We start from the raw sequence: 10312 nt of genomic DNA, 5'->3' as shown, positions 1-10312 counted from the left end.
GATACGACGCAGGAGGTGAGGCGCGCGGCGCGGCGCGGCGGGGAGGGCCCGCTGGGGGGAGGCCGGCCCGCGTGTGCTGCTGTGCTGGCGGGACCTGCGGCTCGGCGCTGCGCCGTGGCCCTGCCCCCACCCCTTGTCCCCCCTGCTGCTCGCCCCTGCTGCTCACCGCTGCTGCTTACCGCCGCCACCTGCCCCACACTCCCCCTCTGCGCCCGCCCTTCTACTTTCCTCCCACATGCCCACGCCCTCACTCCCATGTGCTCGCTCCCTCCCTCCGCCTCACCCGCCTCCCCCTCCACCCCCCTCCACCACCACCACCACCACACCCTCCCTTGGCACCCACGCAGGAGCCGTTCTCAACTACAGCGGTCTGTCCAGCCTGACCCCGGCCGAGGCCGCCGCCTCCGCCGCCCGCATGCTGCGCTTCTTCGACCTAGGCGGCCACGAGCGGTTCAGCAAGACGCTGCTGCACGGCCTCACAGCCATGCTGCCAGACCACGTGCTGCTCTGCGTGTCGGCGGTGGCAGGTGGGCGCGGCCGGGGCGGGCCGGCGGCATAAGGGGGTGGGGCGGCTGCGGGGTGAGGAGTGAGGAGTGGGGTGGCTGGCCCGGCGGCGGCACGTGCACGGACCGCCGCTGCTGTGCCTGCGCCCGGCGGCGGGCGCGGGGGCGGCCTGCGGGGCCTCAAGTGTGCGCCGTGCCGGAGGTCGGCGCGCGCCTCAGAGCGCGGCGTGTGTGTGTGAAGAAGAAGAGTGAAGCATCAGCAGCAGCAGCAGCAGCAGCAGCAGCAGCAGCACAAGCAGCAGCAGAAGAAACGAGAAGTGTGGCGCACGTGGGCGGCTCAGGGTGCGCCCGCTCCCCTCCCCTCCCCGCCCCCCGCAGGCGTGTCGTGGGCGACGCGCGAGCACCTGGCTGTGTCTCTGGCCCTGGGCATCCCGCTGCTGGTGGCCATCACAAAGGCGGACCAGGCCAGCGAGGCGGCGGTGGAGGCGGTGGCGGGAGATGTCAGGTGGGGCAGGGGAGGCGGGGAGGGTGGCGGGGCTGGAAGGGGGCGGCAAGGAGGCCTAAGGAGGCCTGGCCTTGGGTGCGGGAGGAGGGCAGGAGGGGTGCGGCGTCCCCGCAGGGTTGCCGGCGGTGCTTGGCGGGATGCCCTGCCACCGCCGCCGCCGCCGCCACCCGCCGCCTCACCGGCCCGCGCTGGCCACGCTGCCGTGCAGGTGCCTGCTGGCAGCGGCGGTGCGGCAGGGCGGGGGCAGCGTGGGCAGCGCCGCCTCGCTGGCGCCGCTGGTACAGACGGAGGCGCAGGCGGTGCAGCTGGCTGCCGCCGTGCATTGCAGCCGGATCGTGGCCCCAGGCGCCAGCCTGTGCGTGCCCTTGTTCCCCATCTCTGCCGTCACTGGGGCCAGCCTGCAGCTGCTCCACGCTTTCTTCTGTGCCCTGCCGCCGACTGGTGCCGCCGGCACAGCCGGCAAGGCGGCAGGCACAGCAGCGGGAGCTGGCGGCGGCGAGGGCATGCAGGGCTGGGGCGGGGGACCATTGCAGCAGCAGCAGGCGGCGCCCACCGGCGCGCCAGCGGCGGCGGCGGCGGCGGCGCCAGCGGAGGGCGATGGCGGCGGCACTGGGCCGAGCCAGCCCGCTCACTTTCAGATAGATGGCTGCTTTGAGGTGGCGGATGTGGGAACAGGCAAGCCCTCGGCGCCGCGCAGCCCGCCTGCTGAGCGCGGCCCTCTTCCTCCCGCCGCTGTCTCTCTCCTGCCGCACACGCGCAGGCCCTGTCTCACCGTGCCCAGTCTCGGCGGCTCCCCAGCCCTTGCATGCCCCATGCACATGCACAGCACAGCCACCCGCGCCACCACCACGCGCGCCGACACCACTCACCTCTCTCTCCTCCCTCCTCCCACCCCCACCTCCACCCCCGCCCCGCCACGCGTGTGCAGTGTACAGCGGCACCGTGGTGTGCGGCAGCCTGCGCATCGGCCAGCAGCTGCTGCTGGGGCCGCTAGACGGCGGCGCCTTCCGTTCAGTCATAGTCACCGGCATCCACCGCTCCAAGGTGGATGTGGGGGCGGCGCACCGGGGCCAGCACGCAACCGTGGCGGTGCAGCCCCTGGGCGGCGGCGGTGAGGAGGCGGCGGGGGAGGAGGAGGGGGTGGCGGCGGCGCCGGTGCGAGCCGACAGCGCCGGCTGCCTGCACGCCTGGATGCAACAGGCCGGCGGCAGCCCCGCTGTGGCCATAGGCCCGCAGGCCGGCGCAGCGCCTGGGCCGGGGGCGGCCTGCGGCGCCGCGCGCGGCCCCAGCAGCAGCCTGACGGCGCAGCTGGCGGCCTGCCAGGCGCGTCAGGCGCTGCCTGCTGCGGCGGCGGCGGGCTCGGCACCCGGGGGGGACCACCTGCATCGCCTCTGGGGCTCCTCCCCGCAGCTGGCCCCTGGCGGCGGCGGGCCCGCGCCTCGCCCACGCAAGGTGCGCGCAGGCACAGGCGCCGGCAGAGCGGGCCCCTGGCACGCGGGCTGCTGTGCAGCAGCAACCAAGGCAGCTGCCGCGCAGCGTCCCCTCTCGCGCCCCTCACCGAGCGCAGCCTCCATGTAGCTTCCATCACGCGCCCGCTCCCGCCTCCCCTGCCGCCGCAGGGCGCCGTGCTTCTGGACCCCTCGCTGGCCCCCTGCGCCTGCACACAGTTTGAGGCGGTGCTGGTGCTGCTGGGGGGCCACTGGCCCGCCAGGGGCCTGCTGTCGGGTGGGCCCCGCCCGCCTGGCTGCGCTGCCTGGCCAGCCCGCTGCCTCGTCCAGCCAGCCGGCCAGCCAAGTGGAACAAAGGGGAAAAAACAAAAAGGACAAAAAGGAAAGAAAAAACGGAAAAAACAGCACGTAGCAGCGGGGGCACCCTGGTGCCGCCTCTCACGCTACTCATCATCGCGCCGCCGTGCCCCTCCCTCCCTCCCTGCCTGCTGCCGCCCCGCCCGCAGGCTGCTACCCGCCAGAGGGGGATGAGAGCGAGGAGGCAGACCCCGCGCTGGTGCCCCGAGGCGGCTCCTTCGACCCCTCCCTCGCCACCGCGGCCGGCGACGGCGGCGGCGGCCTGGGCGGCGGCAGCCTGGGCGCGGCGCGGCCGCACAGCCTGGGCTCCGGCAAGGTACGCCGCCCCCGGCTGGCACACGCCTGCACACACACACACCACGCAGGGCCCGGCAGCCGGCCGTATGACAGCTGCTTGCTGGAGGCAGCAGGCCGTGCTTGCTGGTTAGGGGGAGAGCGCCCGTGGTTGCCCCACCCTCCTGACCTCACGCCGTGCCCGCTCGCCTCCCCCGTATCCCGCTCGCAGCTGCACCGCGCCGCCTCCCGCCGCCGCCTGGCCTCCTACACGCCCGTGGTGCACTGCGGCAGCATCCGCCAGGCCGCGCACGTCGTGGCCATGCGGGAGCTGCCGCTGCACGCAGCTGGCGGCGGCGGCGGCGGCGGCGGCGCCAGACAAGAGCCCTGGGGCGACGGCGAGGCGGCGGCGGGGTGGGTGCGGGAGGACTCGTGCGGCGTGGATGAGCTGCTGTCTGCGCTGGATCTGCTGTCGGAGCTGTCTGGAGGCAGCGAGCAGCCCGGCAGCCAGCCCGACCCGCGACAGCTGGCAGGCGCCGTGGCGGCCGCCGGCGTGCTGCTGCCGCACGCGCTGCCTGCGGCCGGTGCCAGCCCCAGCGCAAGCACCAGCGCAAGCGCAAGCGCAAGCGTCCCATCCACGAGCGCCGCCGGCACCAGCCCCGCCTCGGCGGCCGGCAGCAGCGGCGCGGGCAGCGGCGAGGGCACGCCCGTCACGCCGGCAGCGCCAGCAGGCGGCGGCGGCGGCCCGGGGCTGCAGCTGGCGGCGGCGCTGGAGCGCCAGCGCTCGCTGCTGCAGCCAGGCGACGACATCGGCTGCCTGGCGGTCGTTACCTTCGCCTTCATGCACCAGCCAGGTGAGACTGGGGGCAGGGAAGGGAGGGAGGGTGGTATCAGCGAGCGTAGGCCGACAGTGCTGACCTGGCGCCCTCTGGCTGGCGACTGCTGCGGCACTGCCCGGTGCTTGACGGCCCTGCTGGGCAGCCGCTCCCCTGCTGCAGAGTGGCTGGTGGAGGGCGCCCGCTTGGTTGTGCGCGACAGGACCAGCGGGCGCGCCGCGGGGGCCGGGTACGTGACAGCGGTGCACTTGTCTGCCCGGCAGGGGGCCGGCAGCTGACCCTGCTCCCCATGCCAGCCAGGCAGACGCTGCGGAGCCGTCGGTTGAGCGCTTGTTGCCCCACCCACTGCTGCCTCGGCAAACCGTAAGCCTGCCCCCCGTAAACCATGAACCATCTCCCGCCTCGCAATGCCTCCCTGCATACCATTACTTGTTGCCTGGCACGCCATGCCCGTGCCTGCATGTGTGTGCTACCGCCCCTCTTTTGTGCATTGCCCGTTGTTGGCTGCGTTGGGTGCCTGACCTGACTTGTTGTGCGTGCCACAATCACCCCCTCCTGCTCTGCTCAGCGCTATTCGACCGCTTTGCCAGTTTAGCCCGCATTTTGCATCTGTTCTTCTCCTTCCCTGTTTCATCACATGTTGCTGTAATTCTAGCTGTACCAGAGGGTGGAGAGGTAGGTGTCATTAGGCCTGGCCATCGCCGTGTCGCCGTGCTCTGGGGCGGCACGCTGCGCCGGCACGCTGCGCCTGGCATGCTGGGCGGTGGGGCCCCACCGACGACACGTCTCGCTGTTATCCCAAACTGTGCTGAACTCAGTGCATGCAAGCTGCGCTGAACCTCACACCGTGGTTCTCACCTCTTCTGTTTCACTGCGCGCATCTATCAGCTCGACAGCTGCTGCGTGCTTCTAGCATATGCTGAGCGGCCGGAGGCTGAGCGGCAGCCTCCCTAGGGGGTTTCCGCTCCCTCGCCCTCTTCGCCACCCGCGCTTGGCACGCACGGCGGCGCGAGCTGCACACCGAAATCAGGACGCGTATGCCGCGCCAGTCGCTGCGCGTGCCCTGGCCGCGTGCGCCGCCTCGCTGGTGCTGGGCGCCGCCAGCGGCGCCGGTGCCGCCACCACGCTTTCGGCGGGGTGAGCCTGCTGCCGGCCTCTGCACCTGCAGGCTTCCACACCTCCAGCATGCACCCTGTCGGCCATGCTGATGTGCCACGCGGCTCGCCGCCTGCTGCAGGGCGGTCTCCGCGCACCTAGAGGGCACCGTGCCGCTGAAGCGAGCGGTGGTGGAGGAGATGCTCGTGCAACGCCTGGCTGATAGGCTTCACTCGCTCTCAGATGGCCAGCTGGCGACGCTGATGGAGCAGGTGCTGCAGGGGGATGCAGCGCGCCTCCCGGCAGAGCTGCTGCAGCCCCCGCCGCAGCAGGAGCAGCGGCCTCCCGCCGCCGCCGCTGTGCCGTGGCCGCGGCAGCCGCCGCCGTCTGCGCAGCAGCAGGGCAGCGGCCAGGCGGAGGCACTAGAAGCGCCGCTGCCGCCGCCGCCGCCGCTGCCGCCGCCGCCGCCGCTGCCCCTGCCGCCGCCGCAGCAGCAGCAAGGCACAGCCGCTGCGCCGGCTGCTGCCAGCAGCAGCCCTCTGCCCAGCAGCGGCGACGGCGACGGCGGCAGCGGCGCAGCAGAGCTGCAAGAGGGGCCGGACCTGACTCAGGAGCTGCTGGGGAGGTTCCACCGGCAGCGTGAAGCGAGCAGCGGCGGCACAGGCGCGGAAAGCGGCCCCGGCCTCCGGCTGCCCGGGGCGCTGTCGGATGCAGGCAGCTGGCGCCTGGCGCTGCTGGCGGTCGCGGGCCCTGCTGTGCTGATTGCCAGCCTGGCCAAGCTGACGGGCGGCGACGGCAAGCAGCAGCAGCAGCAGCCAAGCTCCCAGCCGCCGGAGCAGCAGCAGCAGCAAGCGCAGCGACCGGAGCAGCAGCCGCAGCAAAGCGAGCCGTCTCAGGACCAGCCGCAGTGGCAGCTGCCAGCAGCGCTGGCCCAGCCGGCACAGCGCCAGGACAAGGAGCAGCAGCGGCAGCCCTGGTCCCTTCTGTCGTGGCTCTTCGAGTCGCAGAAAAGCGAGGAGAGGGAGGAAGCGGGACGGCAGGGAGCAGCAGCAGAGAGCGCTCCTGCAGGAGCTGCGGAGCAAAGCAGCCGGCAAGCTGTGCCTGCCGCCGCCTCCGGTGCGCAGCAGCAGCAGGTGGGGGCTGGGCAGGGCGGCCCGCTGCCTCCGCCCCCGCTGCCGCCCGGGTATGCTGACCCCTTGGCCGCCGGAGGCGGCAGCAGCGATGCGGCGGCGGCAGCAGCAGCTCCGGGCGCCATTCTGTGGCAGCGCAAGGAGCCAGCTCAAGAAGCCGGCAGCAGCAATGCCGCGGCGGCAGACGGTGGCGCGCCCATTCTGTGGCGCCGCGCTGAGCCTGTCGAGCCTGCGCTGCACGCTTCATCAGAGCAGCAGCAGCCGGAGCTGGCGGCAGAGCAGCCGTTTCTCGCGCCAGCAGCCAGCGCTCTTGTAGGGTCTTCCAGCTCGCTCGCAGCTCCAGCCAGTGGCAACGGCAGCAGCAGCGGCGGCGTCGACTTGTGGCGCCTCCCCCTGGAGCAGCTGCGGTCCATCGCCAGCGAAGCGGCTGCCGACCCTGCGCCGCCCGCTGCGCCCGCGCCCCTTGCCGGCAGCAGCAGCAACGGCGCGGGAGCTGCGGCAGAGGAGGAGCCTGCCGAGCCGGCAAGCGCCGGTGCTGCCACCGCTACTGTGGGGGCCAGCGCAGAGGCCTCCGTGCAGGCAGCAGACGGCGGCAGCCCAGGTGCTGGCACGCCGGCCCCTGGTGCGGGCCGGCGGCACTCCTCCAGGGCCAGCCCAGACGCCGCTCTGGACAACGCCGAGCCGTCCGCGGGCTGGTTTGGGCGGCTGCAGCGCATGAGCCGCCGCCGCGGCGTGGGCGCTGGCGCTGGCGGGGTGCTGGACGATGACGAGTGAGCCCAGCCCAGGGCGTGCCCATAGCCTCGCTGGAGCCGCGCCCTCGACTGAGTTTTGATCGAGGTTTGAATCGGTGATGCCTGGGCAATTTTCGGCGCTCTGGTCGGGTCTCATGCCCTGCCCCTGCCTTCTTCTGCGTGACCTTGACTTTCTTGACCGCCAGAGAGCGCGCTGCCCTGTAAACAACGTGAGAGAGTCGCCCACAGAAACCCCGGCGGGCGGCGCTGGGAGCGGTACTGTGTATTTTGGTCCTGGTTCACCGTTTGCGCCTGCCCGCCGGTGATCGGGCACCTTCGTGCGATACAGAGCGCTGTGGGAGCCCTGCAAGCAGAAAACAGTGTCCACTGCAGGATTCCAGGCAGTGCACGTTGCCGTACAACCCCTTTTTGCGCCATCTGCCGCCACACGACGCCGAATAGAAGCGCATTGTGCACGGGCGACGCATTGCAAAAGTGCAGCAGCGTGGCGGTGGCAGCAGGTTGGCTGGCGCAAAGAGCTCACCAGTGGCCGAGTGCTGGCACCTCCTACGGCCCGCTGGGCCCTCAGACCGAGCTGCAGCTCACCCTGACAGCAGCAGCCGGCGAGCGGGGCGCTCAGACGGCCATGCAGTGAGGGACGGCACACCAAGCCGCAGCCGCCCACCATGGACCTCGCTGGGGAGGGCAGCAGCGGGGACAACACCAACAATGCAGCCGCTAGCAGCTCCGGAGCCACCGACTGTGGCCTGTTTTCTCCCTCGGGGCTCAAGGTCCGTGACTCTCGCGTGTATCTGACGCCGCCGCCCGGCCCTGTGGCTGTGACATGCGATGCAAGCCCTGAGCGCGTGCACGGCGACGTGCAGCATGCCGGGCCGCCCCCTACAGGGGGTGGTGGGTGGTCAGGGGGGCTGAGCCCGTAAGTCTGTCTCCCCTTCCCCTCTGCAGGTGCTGGTGGTAGATGACGATCCGATGTGCTTGAAAGTGGTGTCGGCCATGCTGCAGCGGTGCAACTACGAAGGTGGGCGCAGCTGCGGCGGGCGGTGGCCATCCAGCGATCACCGCCTGCGAGCGGGCACACGGTCGTGCTGCGAACACCAGGCCCTCCCCTGGGGTGCTGGTTGTGCTGCCAGGTGGAGCAGGCTGCCTGCAGGCGCTTCGTGCCATCCACGCTCGGCCCCTTGGCTGCTGCATCCGGTGCTTGCAGTTGACACGCGGACCAGCGGGCAGGACGCGCTGCTGCTGCTGCGGGACCGGCAGGAGCACAACCACCAGTTTGACCTGGTGCTGTCGGACGTCTACATGCCAGGTGCGGCAGCAGGCAGCAGCAGCAGGCAGCGCCGCGCGGACTGGGGCGCCAGCTGGACGCCAGCCGCCAGCCGGCGACACGGCAGCCAGCGCGCTCGCACCCGCGTGCTGCTAACGCGCGTGCCGCTGCCTGCTGCCCTGCCCTGCCGCAGACATGGACGGCTTCAAGCTGCTGGAGCACATCGGGCTGGAGCTGGACCTGCCGGTCATCAGTGAGCGGCCGCCGCCGCATGCCGCCGCACGCCGCACGCGCCGTGCCTGCTGCGCCTGCGCCACCCCCGCCCCGCCTGCGCCCCGCTCCCACCCAGCGCTCTCCAGCCCGCGCGCGGCCTGCTCTGCCCCGGCCACACGCCCGCCCGCGCCGCGCTTTCCTTCCACCCCGCAGTGATGTCCTCCAACGGCGACACCGACGTCGTGCTGCGCGGCGTGACGCACGGCGCCGTCGACTTCCTCATCAAGCCTGTGCGGGTGGAGGAGCTGCGCAACGTGTGGCAGCACGTGGTGCGACGCCGCTCGCTGCACGTCGGCCGCGCCTCGGACGAGCACTCGGGGCTGGACCTGGAGCAGGTGGGGAGGGGGGGGAGGGAGGGATGCGGCGTGTGTGTGTGTACTTGCGGGTGCGCGCGTGGCGGTGGTGGGCTGCTGCGCCTTGCGCCGCGGCCGTGCCCCGTGTAGCGGCCGCGGCGTGTTTCTGGGGCGGGCAGGCTGTCGGAGCGGGGTGGGCGCGCTAATCCAGCCTGGGAGTGCGCCGGCTCCGGCGTGGCATCCCGGCCCTCACGCCGCTGCTGCGTGCCTTGCCCCTCCCTCCACCACCACCCCACCCACCGCCGCCACCCCACGCGCGCCCCCTGCAGCACCAGCACCACCACGGCGTGAAGCGCAAGGAGGTGGAGGCGCTGCAGGTGCAGCACGAGACGCAGGGGGCCAACAAGAAGCCGCGGGTGGTGTGGAGTGTGGAGATGCACCAGCAGGTGGGGCTGCTGCTGGGGCTGGCTGGTGGTGGTGGCGGTGCAGGGGCTGGGGGGGAGGGGCACGGCTGGAGGGGCCACGTGGCGGCGCCCGGCTGCAAGGAGGCGCGGAGGCGGCGCCCAGCGCCCGGCCCCTGTGCCCCTCCCACCCCGCTGCCTTGTTGCCCCCTCCCTCCCTCACTCATTCTCTCATTCACTCCCACCCACCGCCTCCCCTGGCCCCCCTTCCCCGCCCCAGTTTGTGGATGCCGTGAATCAGCTGGGCGTGGACAAGGCTGTGCCCAAGCGCATCCTGGACCTGATGAATGTGGAGGGTCTGACGCGTGAGAATGTGGCCAGCCACCTTCAGAAGTACCGCCTGTACCTCAAGCGCGCGCAGGGCCTGCAGAGCGGCAAGGGCTCCAAGGGGCACAAGGCGGCACAGGAGGCGGCCATGCTGGACCCGCAGGCGGCGGCGGCGGCGGCGGCGGTGGCCGCCGGCGCAGGCCCCTCCTCCGTCTTTGCCCAGGTGGCCGCGCAGCAGGCGGCGATGGGCGGCGGCGCGGGCCTGGGGCAGCCAGGCATGGCGCAGGCGGGGATGCCGGTGATGGGCATGCCGGGGGCGGCGGCCGCGGCCATGCAGGCGGCCGCCTGGCAGCAGCAGCAGATGGCCATGCAGGCGGCGGCGGCGGCGGCGGCGGCCAGCGGCGCCATGCCGCCCGCGGCCATCCCCTTTGCCATGCCCCCAGGGGCCATGATGCCGCCGCACGTGGCAGGTGGGGCGGGCGGCTGGCTGGCTGGCTGGCGGCAGGGGCCAGCGCTGGGCTGTGGCGCTGGGCGGTGCCGCGCCGCGCCAGGGAGCAGCCCATTGCTTGCTGCTTGCCAGCTGGGTGCCACGCCATGCCAGCCATCAACAGGCCCACTTCTGCCCCCTGCCCTCTGCCCCCCATCCTCCGCCCCGCAGCGGCCATGGCAGCCGGCATGCCGATGGGGATGATGGCAGCGCCGCCAGGCATGCCCGGCATCGACCCCGCAGCTTTCCACCCCATGGCCGCCTTCGGCCAGCAGCAGGCGGCGGCCGCCGCGGCGGCGGCCGCAGCCGCGGCGGCTCCCGCCGCCGCAGCGGCCGGCGCGCAGCAGCAGCAGCAGCAGCAGCAGCAG

The 10312-nt window shown here is 72.8% G+C and overlaps 2 protein-coding genes across 2 annotated transcripts in view; both read left to right on the top strand.

The window, feature by feature from the left end:
- Nucleotides 1-6921, top strand: part of CHLNCDRAFT_145388 (hypothetical protein) — a gene marked incomplete at both ends in the record, with an annotated part of 8543 nt that extends 1622 nt beyond the window's left edge. Inside the window, 9 exons of the mRNA XM_005848040.1 lie at nt 348-527; nt 882-1008; nt 1217-1788; nt 1937-2460; nt 2628-2733; nt 2963-3129; nt 3319-3940; nt 4085-4151; nt 5160-6921. Of these exons, the coding sequence (XP_005848102.1) occupies nt 348-527; nt 882-1008; nt 1217-1788; nt 1937-2460; nt 2628-2733; nt 2963-3129; nt 3319-3940; nt 4085-4151; nt 5160-6921 (4127 nt within the window). The remainder of the gene's footprint in view (nt 1-347; nt 528-881; nt 1009-1216; nt 1789-1936; nt 2461-2627; nt 2734-2962; nt 3130-3318; nt 3941-4084; nt 4152-5159) is intronic.
- A 434-nt stretch (nt 6922-7355) lies between these two features.
- CHLNCDRAFT_30989 (hypothetical protein) lies at nt 7356-9775 on the top strand (the record flags this gene model as incomplete). The annotated part of the gene is made up of 7 exons (XM_005848039.1): nt 7356-7669; nt 7845-7917; nt 8104-8205; nt 8357-8416; nt 8590-8771; nt 9059-9175; nt 9411-9775. Coding segments are annotated over exons 1-7 (1002 nt in total), but the record flags the coding sequence as incomplete, so codon positions are not given.
- Between the last annotated feature and the right edge of the window lie 537 nt (nt 9776-10312).

The sequence above is a fragment of the Chlorella variabilis genome, assembly GCF_000147415.1.
Source record: "Chlorella variabilis unplaced genomic scaffold CHLNCscaffold_9, whole genome shotgun sequence".
NCBI classification, from domain to species: domain Eukaryota; kingdom Viridiplantae; phylum Chlorophyta; class Trebouxiophyceae; order Chlorellales; family Chlorellaceae; genus Chlorella; species Chlorella variabilis.
The sequence above is the reverse complement of the archived record's forward strand: the minus strand, read 5'-3'. Positions and strand labels throughout refer to the sequence as shown.